The sequence below is a fragment of the Lonchura striata genome, chromosome 6 (genome assembly GCF_046129695.1).
Source record: "Lonchura striata isolate bLonStr1 chromosome 6, bLonStr1.mat, whole genome shotgun sequence".
In the NCBI taxonomy this organism is placed as follows: domain Eukaryota; kingdom Metazoa; phylum Chordata; class Aves; order Passeriformes; family Estrildidae; genus Lonchura; species Lonchura striata.
Genome location: NC_134608.1, coordinates 22,774,493 through 22,792,079, shown reverse-complemented (window position 1 = coordinate 22,792,079; position 17,587 = coordinate 22,774,493). Strand labels below are relative to the sequence as shown.

The following is a 17,587-nucleotide window of genomic DNA, read 5'->3' as shown; positions in this document are numbered from 1 at the left end:
TTGTTCATTTGTTCATAACCATCGGGGAGGTGGAGGGGAGTTTGCATTTGTCATCTGGTGTTTGGTGCTCACTCATCTTTGCACAGGCCATTTGTTCACTTCATTGTTCACTACATTGCAGTGACCTGGAATCTGTGAAGGTGTGTCCTTTTTTGCAGTCATTTCTGAGGTTTGCCTACATGGGCATGAGAGCCTGGCCAGAAAAGTATGTGTCAAGATTCTGCACCAGAAACACAGGTTTATGGAAAATGATTTGAAACCCCCACACTGAACAGGAGAGGAAAAATGTGGGTCACAGAGCAAAGCACACAGAGTGGGGGTTTGTCATACAACTTTGTTGTTGAAAAAAGATGCAGTGCGAGATTGGCGTGGTCCTGTGAACAGTTCTGCATATACTAATGTTATATGTAAAGCCTCCCTGCAGCTAGTGGGAGTATTAAAAGTAGAGCATATGCCTACTCTCCTGCAGCACAATAGCCCATGCTGTGCTATTCCCCCCTGCAGCTGCCACAACTTAGGTGTGTTACCAGAACTTGTAGGAAAAAAAGATGTGGGTCTCAAGAAGAGAAACCAAAACAATTAAGAGGCTGGAGAATGAGTGGGGGTAAGGTTGGGTCCTTGGAGATAGGTGAGAGCTGAGACACTTTGCAAACTGTACAGAGAGAAGGAAGAGGGATTGTGCTAAAGTGGCACTGTGGGAATTGGCAGAGGGAAGAGATAGTTATGAGTAATAAGTGAAATAAAGACCCAAATATTTCAGGAATTATTTGTCCCTCATAGCAGTTAGCCTAGGGACCCGATATTTTCTTAAAATCTGAGACATTTCTGTACTGTTTCCTGTCAGTCTCACAGTCCTTCTAGGCATTGCTTCTGCCTAGAAATGGGCAAGGCATCTGCACTTTGCAGTAAGAACAAGTGTGCACTGGCCTTTGTTGGAGGGGCTGGCAGGGGCCCCCAGAGCTTTTCCAGCTCTTCTGTCTGAAATATATTCAAAGCGTCTATAAAATATTAGAGCCTTGAATTTCTTTTGGAAATAATTTCTAAGTGATCGCCTGAATTTTGCTAATATAGAGTGGAGGTTGTGCTCTGCAAGGGGTTTAGAAGTCTTTCCATGCCAATGAGATAACATCAGCACTTAGAGAACCCAGGAGTCTTTGTGAACCTGCAAAATGGAAGGAACATCACTGATCAGGGCTCTAAGTTTGCAGCTTTTTCTAGTGTAAAAAAAGATCAACAAAACAAAACTGGGAAGAGTAAGACTCTTGAAATAGCTGCCAAAATGAGCACTAAGTGAAGAAGTTCAGTTTCCTGCAAGCAGGAAATTATATTTCTACTGTCAAAAGTGGATAAAGATCTGACCTTCTCCTGCTTTGTGGGTAAAGACAGCTCTGTTCCCAGGTAGTTTTTAATTTACTTGTGCTTGCTGAGAAATGTTCATAGTCTCATCATAAAAGGATAAATTAGTTCAGGAGAGGTTAAATGGTTTCTCATTCCGATGCTCATTTTCCTGGACTTAACAGGGCAACTCTGCAGAGAACTTCATTCCCTGCTTTGGACCAATCTCACCAGTCTGCTCCTTCCTTGGTTCTTGATGCTTATATACAGGGACTTCCTCCCACATTATCCCTGAGCAGATTTTACCAGCTGCCTCCACATGTTGCTCTGTCTGTCCATGGAGATGCTTTTGTCCCATAAATGCATTTTGCTACAAGTTTTATCAAGAGCTGGGAGCCTCTGCAAGGAAGAGCCAGTGGGATAGCAGCTTCTACCAGGTATTGTCCTCACAAGCAGAGGTGGGGAGATCTGCCCCAAATGCCCAGCGATGCACAGGTGAGACATTCCTTGCACTTGCCTCCTCTGCCTTAGGGACAGCCTAGGGGCTGTTGCTGCAGTTTCCCTTTAAATGTCTTTGGGAAGTTTGCTGCAGTTGGAGAACCTCTTCACCAGCACCGGCTCCTTGGGAGCTAGAAGGCACAGCTCTGCTGAAGCCGGCCAAGCTGTCACTCCTCTTGCCGTGGCCATGCTCCTGACAGCCCCTGTCCCGCTCAGCCTTCCTCCAGGCAAGCAATTAGTGAGAAATCCCACTGTGTGGCCAGCTCCGGAGGGCCCTGCGCCAGGGCCCGGCTGACCCGTGCCCTGCTGCAGCTGGGCCAGGGCTGCCTCCTGGCCAGCGAGCGGGGGCACACGCGGACGTGCAGCGGGGAGGGCAGCCGAGAACCTGCGCAGCTCTGACAGGGGCCGGACACGGGGCTTCTCGGGGAGACCCTGCCCAGGGCCCTCGGCACCATGGGTGGGAATGTCTCTCCGGCTCCTGAATATTCATCTCAGCCTGGCTGAAAAATGGGGCAAAGCCAGGCTCAGCTGCCTGCTGCCATCCAGCAGTAGCGTTGCTGCGCTGCCGGCAGAACTGGGAGCAGGCTGCTCATTCCAGTGCTGAAGGGCCCAGCTCTGCCTGCTTACTGGGCAAGTGCAACCTTTTCCCTGAGCCAAACCAGCTTCTCCATGGTTTGAGGGCTCGGGGTCTCTGGAGAGCTTTTGTGGCCTTGAGTCTTTAAAGGAGCTCTGTATTGGTGTTCTCTGCTCTTGCTTTGTGCCTCCAGTTACTTTGCCTCTTCTTTCTCCTTTTTCTGCACTCACTTTTTGCAGTGCTTTATCAAATAACAGACTGTGCAGTGCTTTCAGGACCTTGCTTCTTTAGCAGGATGCAAAGCACACTCAGTTCTTCCTCCTATCCTCAATTCTTTTGTTTCTAGCATCCTTTTAAGTTTGAGTAGCCATTGTCCTTGTGCTGGGAATACTCAGTGACCTTCAGCCATTCCAGAATGACACTGGAAATCATGAAAAGGTTTGTGACGATACAACTAGACATGTGTTCCCTAGTGTTTGTATCTGCTAGACCACCAGCACTTCCTTCCTGAGGAAGGTCACAGGCTTCTGCACAGCCTGAGACCCCAACAGCAGATCTTTCAACATGTAGTTTTATGTGGATTCTCTCAGTTTCTGTCCCGTGCTTAATTTTTAACAGTCTAGGTGACTGGTGTCTGAATAAATGATAACACATGACAAGCAAATTCTTGTCAGTTCATGATGGCAACATAGGCAGCAAGTGGTACAGGTGACTTCTTTTGGCTTCAAGGTTGTGTTCAGATGCATAGTCCAAAGCCTGTAGAGCCTTACCTGGATTAATCTGTTCCTCTTGCAAGATTTCTTATGACCTCAAAGTTTTATTGACTTGTTTAAATATTAAACAATGTATTTTTAATTATTGCTAAATAACTGTTTTGTGTTTCCCTCTAATAAGAAACAGGGTGCTTAATATCTGTGAAGCAAGGGACCTTTGGCTTCAGTGAGAGGAGAGCACAACATTCCCCACTTACTGCTGCTGCTTTCTCGTGTTGCAGACATTCCTGTGATCCCTGACTTGGAGGATGTCCAGGACGAAGATCTGGCCATGCAAGTGGCATCTCCCCCTAGGTAAGAGCACTGCCAGGTGCTCTTGAGGCTCTCATCAGCAGTGCAAACTGGCTGGTGAAATTAAACCCATCTTACTCATGCTCTTTGGATGTCAGCAGCGGTGCTGCTCAGCAGGATTTGGTGCGGTCTTTTGTGACAGTAGTGCTGCAAGCTGAACAGCACAAAATTCTTGTTTCCTATTACACAGAGAAAGCAATAACTGCATATTCTCTCTATATATAAAAGACTTACCTTAGAATAATGTATTTGATATTGCAAAACCAAACTCTCAAATGTAGGGAATTTCTTAATTTAAGGTTTCCTGCATAACCCCAAATGTCTCCAATGCACATGCATTATCACACACGCTTTAATTTTGGTGGTTGTAGGCTGCTTTGTTCTCCACAGGATATCCTTATTACTCAAGTGTGTAGTTAATTTGCAAAGTACAATCCTGTTGTTTGAAGGGGCTGACACAGTAGCCTTGGAGTCAGCTCAAGGAAGACCAGAAAGTTTTAAGAAATGAAACTTAAACATACCAGGAAAGTCTTCTTTCCTCTATTGGGCCTATTGCCAAGGTCATAGACTGGAATTTCTGTTGATCCTTATTTGCCTCTCTCACAAGTGAGAAGTAGTTATTGTAATTGTATAGCTGTTAACAAAAATAATTGACAGTTTATGTAGCAAATTTAAAATTAATCTGTCTCTAACTGGAATTGATTTGTTTTTCTCTATTTTTAAACTAAAGTTATCTGATCCTCATATATTCATAGTTTTCTTGCAGTAGAAATGACAAGTGATTTTCCTGGACAAACACAAGAAAATTAAATTAATAGATGTCTTTTCTATTATGTTGGATCACTTGTGAAGGCAGCTATGGTACAAGATTGTATCATCCCCCTACACCATGCTTTTCTTGGAAGGCTACATTTTAGGAAGTCATATTTAATAGCTCTGATGCAGCTCCAACATGAAAAGCCAAAAATCCTTACTATTACCTAGCTCGTATGATGTTGCTCTCAGAGGTTCCTTTGCTAAGGCACTGGGGCTGTTTGAATGCTCACTATGGTCTTTTCTTTCTAGCCCTTGCAACTAGTCTGTGGATCTTCTTTTGGCATGCTGGTTTCTCTGAGGGTGTTCATGGTTGTTCCACTCCTATTTTTATGCATGTGCACACCCTGGTACATAGATTTGTCAGTGACTGTTCATTTGCTGACTGAGCTGTGCTTCTGTCTGGGTACGTCCATCTTAAGAGTCTGCATGGGGGATGTGGACACTGGAGATGTCACCAGATGACTGTTCATGCCACCTATGTGCTTCAACACTGACACAGGCTTGTTCTCTGACCCTTTCTGGCTGCAGTGTGCAGGTGAACCGAGTGCTGACCTACCATGACCTGGACAAAGATCTAATGAAATATGCTGCCTTCCAGACTCTGGTAAGTGGATTTTGCTATGGGCTGGCCAATGTGAATCCCTCTCCTTCTGGACTCATGTCATCCTCCACAGTGATACTCAGTTGCACAAAATACACAGTCTTATCATCCAGAGAACTTGCAGTCTCCCTGTAAGTCTATTCCTCTCTGCAACATGGCTTTTATACTTGTTTGTGTCTGTAAATAATGTGGATACGGTATCTGTTGCTCAGATGAGGTTCTTGCTGTTGTCCTGGACAAAGTGACCCATATGAGGCACATGTGGCGATGTCTAACAAATTATCTGGTGAAATTATGGTGTTCATTTGCTCAGTGTCTGTATGACTCTGTTTGTTCATAGGATGGGGAGGTAGACCTGAAGCTCCTCACCAAAGTTTTGGCTCCAGAGCATGAACTACGAGAGGTAAGTCTTTGTTTTGTGGAAACACCAACAAGGTAAAAGCTTCTTGTGTGTCTCAGACTGTACTAGGAAAGGGCGTGTTGTCAGTGCTGGGGAGAAGAGATGTGAGGAGGAGCTTGTCGAAGCTGTTGGAGGTTTGATTTCCCCAGCACATGATTTTAAAGATAGATAGTTCTTTCTTGGTGTGAGTTTATGGCATCACTATGATTGGCCAGTATGAAGTATGAAGGAGCTAGTCAGGAAAATGTGCGAAGCCTAGTACTGTCAGAGATCCCTGCAGAAACAGGGATCCTTGCAGAATCCCTGCTTTGTCCTTTGGTGGTCACTATTAGCTACAGGTGGTTCTACAGAAAAGTATAGAGGGACAAAGGCAGAAAGCATTTTGGGTTTGGGCAGGGTTTTTTTTAAAGCAGGACAGAACAACCTCAATACAAGTGGGTGGGCAGGAGCTCAGGTCTTGCAGCAAAGGATTTCTGCAGCTTTGAACAGCACATTTCAGCAGAAGTGTGGAAGAGTGGAAGGGCTTCTTTCTGCGCTCTTCCTGGGAGTATCTAATATTAACAATTGTCAACAAATATGTCCTTTTTGGAATTTTAGAATATGAATAATTATTTCCACATTTTATAATTGTATCAGATAGTCACATTTCATTCTGGCTAGTATTCCTGCTCTAGCCAGGTGTATCTGAGACTTCCCTGGTCAGGGCAATTGCCTTTTGGTTTCTCTCTTTGCTGTTCTGGCATTGTTCAGAGAGCTTTGGGTGACATAGTAACATTTCAGCATGTTTGTCTTTTTTCCTCTTGGTAGGATGATGTCAGCTGGGATTGGGACCATCTCTTCACAGAGGTGTCATCAGAACTAGTGACTGAGTGGGACCTGGGACAGTCGGAGAGGGAGGACCACCTCAGTCTCCCATAGAGCTCTGACACACCAGATGTCTCACACATCCATCTCCTGTAAATAGTTAAGCACTTAAATTTTATATTCACTTGTTTGTATTTGAGAATGTATTTTAGACACGAAAATAAATAGGACCTTGCTTCATAAAAAATTGTCTTGGGAGATGTTTTGGCTATTTTTTAATAAGAATTTTTGTTCTCAAAAGAAATTAATTCTAAACACAATAAAATATTTACTTACAAAGAGTCATTCCACCTCAATAGCACCTCTACAGATAACTGCAATGGCTGATCTTTTCTCTATGGAAACACAGTCTCTCTGGAGTGGACCGTCATACAGTGGAGTGTGGTTTGCACTGATGGCATTCATAAAAGCTTGGGCTGATATGACTTGTTTTCACAGGGCATCCAGGTTACCATCTTCCTCACAACGGACACCTCAAGTTGTCAGGATATCTGATTTACATTTCATCCAGCAGCTTCCAGCCTTTCCTTGTTAGTTTAATCTCTCTCTTGGAACATTACTTCTGTACTGGCTCAGGAAGCAGCACCACCTATTAAACTGCTACTTCTTACAGCCCCTCTTTATACCTTGAGGTTTCCCAGCTAAATTCTGACTAGGCATAACCTCACTTAGCTTTTGCAATCACATGAAACCACAGCCTGAATGGAGATAGCTTCAGGCATAGGTACTTTGCAAGGAAAATGTTTATTCCATGTGTATGAAAGAATGGAGCCTGATGCTCTTAAACAAGGTTAACTCCCCGGTGGGTGTCTCCTTGGAAGCAAGTAACTCACTCTTATTGTCATTATCTAAAGAAAAACTCATTTCGCTCTTAATACCTTGTCCCTGTAGAACAGTGGTCATCATTTGCAGGGAACAGTAACATTAGTTCTAAACTAATGTCCTTCAAAGCCTTGCCCTGTTGGAGAATCTTGCTATATACTTCTGGGAAGTACAGGTGCAGGGAGGAAGCTTGCTGTTCTGCTTTGCTTTGCTTGTTTGGTTGGTCTAACAGAGTGCTGCATTCTCCCTTTTGTGACAGCAGGACAGGTCAAATAGCTCACTGTGAATTCACAGAATTTCAGGTGAGAGCTGACATGCCAAACAACTTTACCAACAAAAATAATGGGAGGCTTATCTGTCCTAAGGAAACTCTAAATTTTTACAACCAAGACATCTCTCCTATAACTAGAAAACTAAGTGAGGCATAAGCTTTGGAGGCCATTGTATGGAAGATAATCTGAAAGTCTTTTTCTGAGCAGAAAAATCTGTTTTAGTAGGAGTAGAAACTTCCCAGGTGAGCTAACATCTACTTTTCTGTGACACTTAACGATTCCTGGCCAAAGAGAATTTAGAGGGCTTAGTACATCCAGGAAAAAACAATTAATTCAGCAAACTAAAATAGGTTAGTAAATCAGACAACAAGTTAGTCTAAGAGGAAAAACAAATGGGTGTTTGGGGAAGCTGGGGACCCTGAACAGGGATACTCTGGGGTGGGAAGCAGGTGTGTGTGGGCCAGGCCTGTGCCCAGTCTGGGACCTTGGTAACACAGCAAACACCTGGGAAGAGCTGGAGAGAAGGGCTTGAAAAAAAAATGCCAGCCTCATCTATTTTATGTCAGGAAGAGGTATCCTTGATTATTTAGTCTGACCTGCTATAATACAGGCCATGGCAGAGTCCTGTGAGAGGGAGCTGAGGTTTGCCTGTCTTTCAGAAAGGCAGACAATACTCCTTCCTGGTTACTTTTTAATAGATTATTGCCCTTATGGTTTAAAATCTGCTTTATTTCTATACTGAGTTTTTGAGTTTCATCTCTTGTTTCTTGCGCCTGTTTACTTTCACCTTTCCATAGCCGCGCTGTCAGATATTTTCTCCTTGCTTCAGTATTTATGTGCACTGGGATCAAGTTGTCTCTTTAATTTCCTTCAATAAACTTAATAGACTGAGACTTGTTTCCATGTTTCTTCCATTCCATGCACAGCTGGAGGAGGGGAGGTAGGTGTTGGGCTCCTGGCCCTTCTCCAGTAAGTTGTTCCCACCCACTTTCCTTTCACAGTTGTGTTTTGGTTGCAGTGTTGGGAAGATGAATAAGACCTGTTGCTTCTTCTTTCTCAGGTCATGGTGCTGTCACATGCATGCTACTGTCCTTACTAAAGAAGAACAGTGAGCTGCTCTTTCGTGCCCAGGCTTGTCATGCACCAGTATGTATGGGCTGTGACAAAGCTGCGTCAGGAACCCACATTTCTGACAAGCCCTTTGGAAATAGCATGCAGGAGAGGAAATGGCAGGTGTAACTTTTCCTTCTAAATTGCTTTGCAGTCTCTCTGGTTGAGCCTCCTCAGGTGAGATAAGAAGAAGGATCAGTTTTCAAGATAGTGGCCCCAGTTCCTAGGAACTGAGATCAGCCCTCTGGGCTGTGCCTGGCCAAGGCATAGAGTAGTATTCCCTTGCTGTTCTCCACAGACCCTGTATTGCAGAGGGGTAATGAAAGGTACACTTGTGTGCTTAGGGCCACACAACGAATCTTCAGCAGAATCAGGGTTAGAAATTAAGAACCTCAAGTTCCCAATTCAAACATGGCTTTCATATACCTGGCAAGCGTTTTCCATCTTCAATTCAAACATGGCAATTCAAAGTAGAGCAGTCTTGCTTAGTCTTTGTTCTTTCTGCTCTGCACTTACATTGCTGAGGAAGAGCTGCAAACCTGTCAAGGTGTGTGTGTCAACAGCATGTTTAGCTCAGTGAGCTGGCATGAGGTGTCTGCCCAGGGACTTGATGGGATTCTGGATGGATGTAAATATCTACCAGCAGATAGCTTCTGGCAGACTCAGAACTCAATAGAGCAATACTGGGCAAATGATGAGCTTCATCACAGATAAAGTAAAAGTAGTGAATAAAGGAAAAATGAAATCTAGGTTCTATTGGTTTTAGGACTATCTGGCTTTGCTTGTAATAATCCATATGGTATTTATAGGCTTTCTTGGAGATGCCTTATTAGAGTGCAGTTTGTCAGTAATGGGGGAATATTGGGGCTGAGACAGCCTATGAAACATTGGAAGAAATTGAGGAAATAAAAGCTGAAAAAATGCCAGACCCAGCAACTTTCCATTAAAGAGCCTCTTAGAGGGATTCTGACTGGCTGTGTGATAAAGTGTGATAAAGTGAGTGGAGGTCGGGGGGAGCTCCTATGTTAATAAGCTGGAAAGGCACTGCTGTTCCTCTCTCCAAAGCATCTCAGGGAAAGTGGAATTAATTCATGGCATATGCTCCCAGCATCTGCCACGGTGACCCGGAGTGGCGGGAGCCGAGTGCCAGGCAGTGCGAGCCAGAGGCCGTATTCCAGCCCCTCTCCCGGGCCTGTGCTGGCGTGGGGGCGGCGTGGCTGCTCCAGTGGCACACACCCAGCTGCCAGCCTGCCGCGGCCCGTGACTGCCGCAGCCCGGCCGCAGCATTGCTGCCTCTGAAGAAGGAGAGATGCTCTAGGCTTGGGGAGGGAGAAGGGGATATTTGGATATAGAAGAGACCACTTTGAATGAAAGCTAATCCAGTTTGTCCCAAGCAGCTTAAATTCCTTCCACAGCATTCCCTGACCAAGACCTCCCTTCTCCAGCCGTCTGACTTGTGTCTCATCTCATCTTGTTATGAGTTTTCCTTCTTTCCTACCATATCTTTACAGATTATTTGATCCTCTCCTTGAGAGAGAGAACAGATATATTTGGTGTTAGATGGGATTTCATTCTCTGTTTAATGGCTTCTGGGAAATAACTTTTCACACCTTATTTCCCCTTGACTGACCCAGACCACTAGTACAGAATGCTGTGGTAATCTTTGCCTGTGCTTCATGATCTGTCCATGAGCTTTCCCTCATGAAAGGGTACCCAGGGCCAACCCTCCAGGCTGCTCTTTCTGCAGCCACATCCTTCTACCTTTTTGGACAGCTGCCTGAGATATGGGACACTTTCATGGCCTGGAGAACTGACAGAGCCAGGAGAAACTGGAGTAGTGGGTGATCCCCAGACAGGGTAGAGATGCCTCATGCTGCCTTTGTGCTCTTCCAACAACTGCTCCTTGCAACCTCTTTCCTTGTGCTGCCGTTTGAAATGTGGTGCCCCAGTTCTGGGCTGTGCAGGGATGGTGCTGTGCCGAGTGAGGGCCAAAGCAGGGCAACATGAGGGGTCCACAATTGGGTGCCCTGGTGAGACCAGTCCTGTCAGGGCCATGCTTTATCCAGAGAGTGACCTGCACTCCTGGCAGTCACAGCCTCAGAAGGACCCTGATTGATTCAGTCATCAATGCTGTGTGGCGTGGATGGCCAGAGTTCCTGAGCCCACTAATCTCTCTGCCATGATCCCTGGGGAGATGAAACATTTCCTCCTAGTGCCCTGTTACTTGCATCTGCCCCAGCAGGCTGCTCTGCACAGACCTCACTGGGGCCACAACAGCTCCATGCCATAGGCTCTCTTATCAGGCTCTATCTCCTGTCACTTTCAGGACCACTTCATTATCCTTTTATTAGCCCTCTTCTCCTGCTTATCGTTATTAATAATCACACTGGATCAGCTGGAGTGCTGACAGCTGCCCCTTGTCTGTTCTTTCTGTCTATTTTAATCCTGCCTGCTTATCTGAAATAAACCTGATCCTTTTTCTTTTAATTAAAGAAATTTGGTGAGCCAGCCCCTCCTCCATGCAGAGATAGGACTGATCACACCAGTGATATGGAGGGAGCAGGAAAAGGGGCAGATTACTGGGTGACAGTGTTTTCCACAGACCAAATATATGGGATGTCAGAGTAGAGGCTGGAAGAGACTGAGGCCCATGTGTTGTGAGAAGAAACACAGCACTGGGTCATTGTGAGGTATTTATTTTGGGGTCTCTGTGTCTGATCCAATGTATTGATGCAGGGCTGTGTGACTACACTGCACCAGTGCAATACGAACAAGGGAGATCTGTTCACCTCTCTTTGTTTAGCATGGGTGGCAATAGCAATGCCAGACTCAGAGCTGGTGTGAGTGGCCTGTATGAGTGCCCAGGGCTGCTGGGATCACTGCAGTTCCTACAGGGACTAGAGGAATTTGTTTTTCTGTTCTTTATAGTGCTGCCAGGGGATGCAAGTTCTGGTCTTCACAGCGATGCTCCTGCTTTGTGCTTCCACAGGCATTGCTTCCTGGGGCCACCGATCTCGTCCTAGTCTCTTTAAAATGCCTCACTGGGCAGTTTGCTTGAGTTGAAATATTTGTGATGTCTGTAGGGACAGGTCACTCAAGGAAGGGCTGTGCAAATAGGCTGGGAGAAAATTGTTGTGCTAATTCACACTTTTATGAACCCATAAACTCAAATCTGCATTCATTGCAATCTGCAAAGTGACTGGAGTGTGGGCTGAAATGCTTAGAAAGTGTTAATCAGGGGTCCGTAACAAAGCAAAACGCTCTGAAGTGCAGCAGCAGGAGCTTGGCCATAAGTAGCAGGAGTATTCATCCTTAGTGCTAAACAGGCCAGTGCTTTGGCTCTCAAATGCTTCATTTCCGATGCTCATGTTGCAGGTTGACTGAATGCGTATGTGCCTTCTGCTACAGAATATGGCAACTGGCTCGGATTTGTTGGGCTGTTTCACCCGAGAGGCTGTGGGCCTAGGAAGGGTATAGGGCAGAACTTCCTGATGCTCAAGTGAGAGTGTAACTTTGAAATCCTGTCAAGCAGAGCCATGCTGGCTTCTGTCCCTGTGCTTCTGTTGCTTGTGAGTATTGCAGCTGACTGGGATGAATGGTAACCTGCAGTTGAGATGCTGATGATGGAGCTGCCCCAGTACAAAAGATCTGGAGCTTCACAGATCCTTTAAAAGTACGTGATTCTCTAGCAGTCACAGACAAGAATTGTGTATGGTGACATTTTTGCTGTTGCTTCTACATGAAATGCCCTGCTGCTTACAGAAAATGTCTTCATCATTACTTAATGTTGAACAAAATGTTTGGGAGATGAGAACATGCAGGATTCACTTGCCTAAACTGATATATTTTTAATTGATCAGCTTTTATTATCTGGCCCTACTCCTTCAGCAAATATCACTCCTTTTTTGGACCCAAGTAAGGAAAATTCTCAGAATGGTTTTTGGCCCTGAAATGATGAGGGACACTGTACTTGATGTTGTGGAACATTTTGAATCAGCCAAAAGAGATGGACTTGCTGTCCATGTGATAGACTGAAGTCTTGCTCTGATCATTATCCTGATCAGCAGAACTACTCACGAAGCCAGGAAAATGCCTTGGGAAATTGCCAAAGAATTTGATCCAGTTCAAGCAACCTGAGTGCCTGGAATTCCAAAGCCAAATTGGAGCTAAGCTCGTGGCTCCCTGTGACCTACAAGATTGTATGTGAGGATGGCTGTAGGCTTGGTGAATCAACCTCACAAATAAATGGGCAATAATAGTTCCGTCTATGGTAGCTGTACCTGAGCTCATGCACAGCTAGTCCAGACAGCAAACCCTATCTAACCCAGAGGGACAAGAAACAGCCTGGACTTGCCCTGCTGAGTGCTGTAAGTCCTCTTCTTTAGGACCTGAGCTAGTTCCTTTAAAGCCTCTCTAGTACTGGCCTCTGTATTGCTCAATGTCCCACAGTACTCTTATGCACTTCCATGGCTTTCAAACCCATAGTCCCCAAGACTTAAGATCCTGTGTGTCCCTGTGCACAGGGGATTGGATGCTCTTCATTTCATACAGAGGGACCAGAATTGTAGGCTGATAATTCAAGTTCTCCAGGGTCCCACTGTGAGACTGTGACACAGCTAGGAACCGAATCCAGCACCTCTGAGCATGCATCCAGTTTCACAGCCACATTACTTTGCTAACTGAAATTATGCACAAGGCCGATAATATATTTGTTTATTTTGATTTTCAGCCAAGAGCTGGTTTCAGGCTATGGATCTCCTTCCAGATGTTTATAAACACAAAGTAAATCTTTATAGTGTTTTAAGTCTCTGTACAAAACATCTTCCTCAGGAACAGCACCAGCACACTGCCCACCTGGTAGTATGCCCACTAAGATAGGAAACTGTAACCATGTCCTGCAAAAACTGCTTTCTGCCATAAGGCTGCTCTGCTCATCCCAGAAATAGGCAGGGAAGGGGATGAGTTGTGAATGAGCCTGACTATTTTCCAGTGCAAACTCTGCAAGTCTGAAGCCACTAGGGCTCTTCAGCCCATTGATGGCTCTCTCTACAGAGAGTTCTGCTGAATTCAGCAGAAGATGACCATAAAGAAGGGATGGAAAAACTCCATGCTGAGAGATGCATAGGTAAGGCTTTGGTAAGTCATACAGTAGTATACTGCCTTAAGATTATCTGAGGAAATGCAGTGGGTTATGTTGTTTGGTGGTTTCTTAAGCCACATGGTATTCAAGAGCCTTTAATGAAACTATGGGCCCTGCCTGTTCCAGGGCCTATATGCTCTTGTCAGAGGGTACCCCAACCCCAACATAGTTCTTATCAAGTGAGACTGGTTGTGGCACTGTCTGTGACAGCTTCTTGTAGCATAAAACAGACAAAGAGAGGGCTCTGTAAGATATCTATGCATGACATGTAATTGAGTATGGAGTTTGGAGAATATTTGTTCAGTAAGGGCAACGTCACATTACTTAAATGTACTTGGAATAGTTGTGTGGGTCTAAAACATTCATCCTTAACTTGTCAGATAAACAAGTTTTTTGTTTTCATAAAGTGGACTTACATCTGTGTCATACTGGATACAGGCCTTTACTTGGGTGGAGGGTGTCCCTGTGTCATACATAGCATACCTATATCTCATCAGCTGAGCAGGTTCTGTCTTGTTGGGCCCAGGGATCTGTTTGTCTATCAGTATAACACATATAACACATATACTGATAGACAAACATACAGTATCAGTGCACATGCGCTAGTGATGGCTGGGCTTGGAAGTATTTATGGCAATTAAAATGTTTTGCCTGGAAGCTGTTTTGGGGCTTTTTTGAAGTGAGGATTTTCAGACTTCAAGGTGTTAACAGCTCCTCTAAATGGTTTTGTTTTTTAATTGCAGCAAATGACTGTGGAGCCATTAAACATTCGCCTCTCTGCAGTTGTTTCTAAGCCCTTTCAGTCCTTCTTCTATTTATTCTGTTTAATTCAGTCAGGTAGCTTCAGGGCAGTGAAGATCAATACTTTACTTTGATAGAAAAGAGTCAGGTTTGAAACATAGAGATAAAACTGACACATTTTGTATAAATTTAATTAAAAATGCACCTTTAGTGGGTTGTTGCAAGCACAAAGCCAGCCCTCCATCTAGCTATCTCTCTGTCTCACTCTCTGTCTCTCTCTTCCCTTTCTTGTTCCTAACAGGAAGATCTCTAAATCTGCCTCACCAACAAAGCACCTCGTTTTATGATTTTTGTCTTGAAAGTTTAGCACTGAGGGAGCAGGATAGAAGGGATGTGAAATTCTAAACAGACCTTCTGCTCTCTCTGTGGTCCCATTCCTTTTGGTGGTGGTGGCTGGGGGAGCAAGGAAGGAGCCAGCTCCCTAGTGCACAAAGGAGGGGAAAGAGGCAATTTTTAATTTTATTTATTTATTTATTTATTTTTTTAACCCAGCAGATTGGACACCCTGGGGCACTTTCTGTTTGGATCTGTAGCTTTCCTCCATTCCTGACTCCTCTTCTTGCTTTGTTAAACTGAGAATTATTTTTCTGATTACACGTGCATCCCTGATCCCACTAGGACAGTGCTGGCTACAAGGCAGTGTCTTTATTCTCTCTTTTTCCTCCCCTGCTCCCCCTCATTTCTTCCCTCTTCCTCTCTCCCTAACCCTGCAGCCAGTGGGCACATTTGTCTTGTGTTTTATAATATGGCCCCTTTCACCCCCTTCCTCTGCATATCTCTCTCTGTCTCTCTCTCTCTCTCTCTCTCTCCCTCAATCCTGTTTGGCTCAGTTCATTTTTCACTTGAGTGCCTTTCCTCCCAGACTTCCCTCTGCTCCAGCCTCCCTCTGCTCAACACCAATAAAACACACACAACACAGGTAGAACAAGGTGCCAGGGCTCAGTGTGACAAACGACTCACACACCACTCAATAACCAGGGCTGTAAATTGCCCTCTCTTCACCCTCTGCCGCCTTCTGGGGACAGCAGCTTGGCTGGGCCCTTGCAAAATTGGCTGTCCCTACAGCATGGGATCGGGAAGTCCAGTGGGAATTGGACACTGCCACCACTCTGGCAGAGACTTTTCCAGTGCTGTCTTTTGGGGTTGTGGATTTAGTGTCTTTTGTTCACTCCCCACAGCCATGCAGCCCAAGGGGCTCCAGGGAATTGTTGGAAAATGGGGATTGTGCCACTACAGGGTGCGAATGACCTGCCTGGCCTACACACCACCTATTTAAGTTATATTTTGTGTCTGAGAGTTTCAAGATTTGTTCCATCCATACAAGCTTTGGAAGGGTTTTAAAGGGAAGGATGATTCCTGAGGGTCTCTGTTTATTGGCTGGCAGCTCTGGCTGAGCACCATGTCACCTCTGAGAGCAGGGCCTCCACGGCTGGTGTTTCCTGTGTCTGCACCAACCCAGCTTAAGCACCTCAGATACGTACTCCCTACTGCTGATCCATGGCCTGGCCTTCCCTGGGAAACAGCATTGCCCTGGCTGTGCATTCACCTTGCACATTGTGTTGGTGCAGTGCTTACAGGGCTTGGAGCTGTGCACTCGTGTTCAAACAAACTTACAGGAGAGAGAAGCAATCCACCACCTGAGAAAAAGAGACCACCTGTCAAGGGACAGGCAAGGGCAAACAAAGAGTAACAAATAAATGTGAGCAGCACCTCTCACAAGCCATTGGCACCTGCAATTGGCTTCTTCCTGTGTCTTTAAAAGCCCTATATGCTTTGTACATTATGGATGGTGAGGAAAAGGGAGCGAGGGGACACTAAGCAGATGTCATTGGAAGAGGCTGGACAGAAAGAAAGGAAAGGATCTAGGAGATAAGCTTGACCCTCATACACAGGCCAGGCGAGATTGTGAAGAAGGCTGAAGGACAAAGAGGCACAGCTGCATATACTGAAGTAGCAGCAAAAATTAACCTGCCTGATGGGGCAAAGGAGACGTGGTGTCTGCTTGCCTCTCCATGGCCCAGGTGATCTGGGGGGTGTGTGTTGCTGTCTGTGGGTCAGCATGCAGGCAGTTCCCAGCTTGAGGCAGAGCAGGGGCTTTAAGATCCAGCAGCAGAGAGAGATGTGCAGCTACTGCTCAGAAATGTACTCTTTGAATCCCATTGTGTCTGACTTCAGCTGTCAAACTGCAGTTGCTGGGAATTTTGCTTGAGAATCAGAAGATGCTGTACAGGTGGTGCTGAGTTGTGCATCCCACAAGATGCAAAGTGGGATCCACGCCCAACAGATTTCAGGTGCCAACCCCTCTTGTCTTAGACAGTTGCCAACTCTGGCAGATGTGCATGTTTCCTGTTACTGGTTTCATTTGGCTCTGGGATTCCTCACCATCTCTCCCTGAGTTAATTTGTGGCAGTAATATACGTAGAACATCTAGCCTTGTATTTGCAGGAGGCTGCATTTCAGCTGTGAATGAGGAGCGCATTTTGTAATCTTTTAACTAGTGCTTTCGCTAGTCAGTGTAAAAGGAAACTATTCATCTTTGATCGCCCTGTGCCTCATCCTGTACTGGTGTCTCCTCTCTGCAGCTCAGGCTGCTCAGTTTTACCGGCAGTAAAATCACTTTACCAGCTGTAAAAGCAGAGAGTTGATGAGCTAAAGCGTGATGAGTTAATTCTGTCAGTTTGTCTACATAATATCGGCTGGAATACCAGTTCAAGTTCTCCTGAGTATTCGTGGAGGTGAGTGCTGGGGGCTGGTTTCTCAGGGAATGCGCCGGGAAGGAGCGTGCCGCACACTGCGCGTTGCAGACGGACAACTCTCGCGTCTGCTGCCTTTAATCATGGCAAATGAAAGTTTCTAAACAGCGGAAGATGCCAGGCTTTGTGCTCTGCCACCGGAGCTGCCTCTGCGCCGCCGTCAGTGCCGGTAATTGCAGACAGAAGCTGCTTTGTGTTAAAATGGCATCGGTAATTGAAACGGAATTCAGAATCAGGACCCTGCAGGCACCGCTCGGTGAAAGAAGAAATAAAGATCGTTTGGGTCACATCTTTTGTAATTTGCGTTTAATAATCGTACCAGGAGGTACATACAAAGGGAGAGGAGAGATAAGACACAGCCCGCTCCCCCTCCTCGCTCTGCCTCGCAGCCTTCCCACGGAATGGCGCTGCCTGGCGGGAGCCCCGCGCGGCCCCGCCCGGGCTGGGCGCGGGGCGCTGCGGGCTCCCTCCGCCGCGGCTCGGGGCCAGGCAGGAGAGCGGCTCCTTGCGTTCCTGTTAGACTGGATGCTTGATTCT

At 45.7% G+C, this 17,587-nt stretch overlaps 1 protein-coding gene across 3 annotated transcripts in view; it reads left to right on the top strand.

Moving 5' to 3' along the window:
* IFT43 (intraflagellar transport 43) overlaps nt 1–6,433 on the top strand; it is a 43,049-nt gene extending 36,616 nt beyond the window's left edge. For all 3 annotated transcript variants that reach the window (XM_077784019.1, XM_021542796.2, XM_021542795.2), the window contains 4 exons: nt 3,402–3,474; nt 4,816–4,891; nt 5,229–5,291; nt 6,096–6,433. In XM_077784019.1, the coding sequence (XP_077640145.1) occupies nt 3,402–3,474; nt 4,816–4,891; nt 5,229–5,291; nt 6,096–6,206 (323 nt within the window). In that variant the 3' untranslated portion in view covers nt 6,207–6,433. The remainder of the gene's footprint in view (nt 1–3,401; nt 3,475–4,815; nt 4,892–5,228; nt 5,292–6,095) is intronic.
* The last annotated feature ends 11,154 nt before the right edge of the window (nt 6,434–17,587 follow it).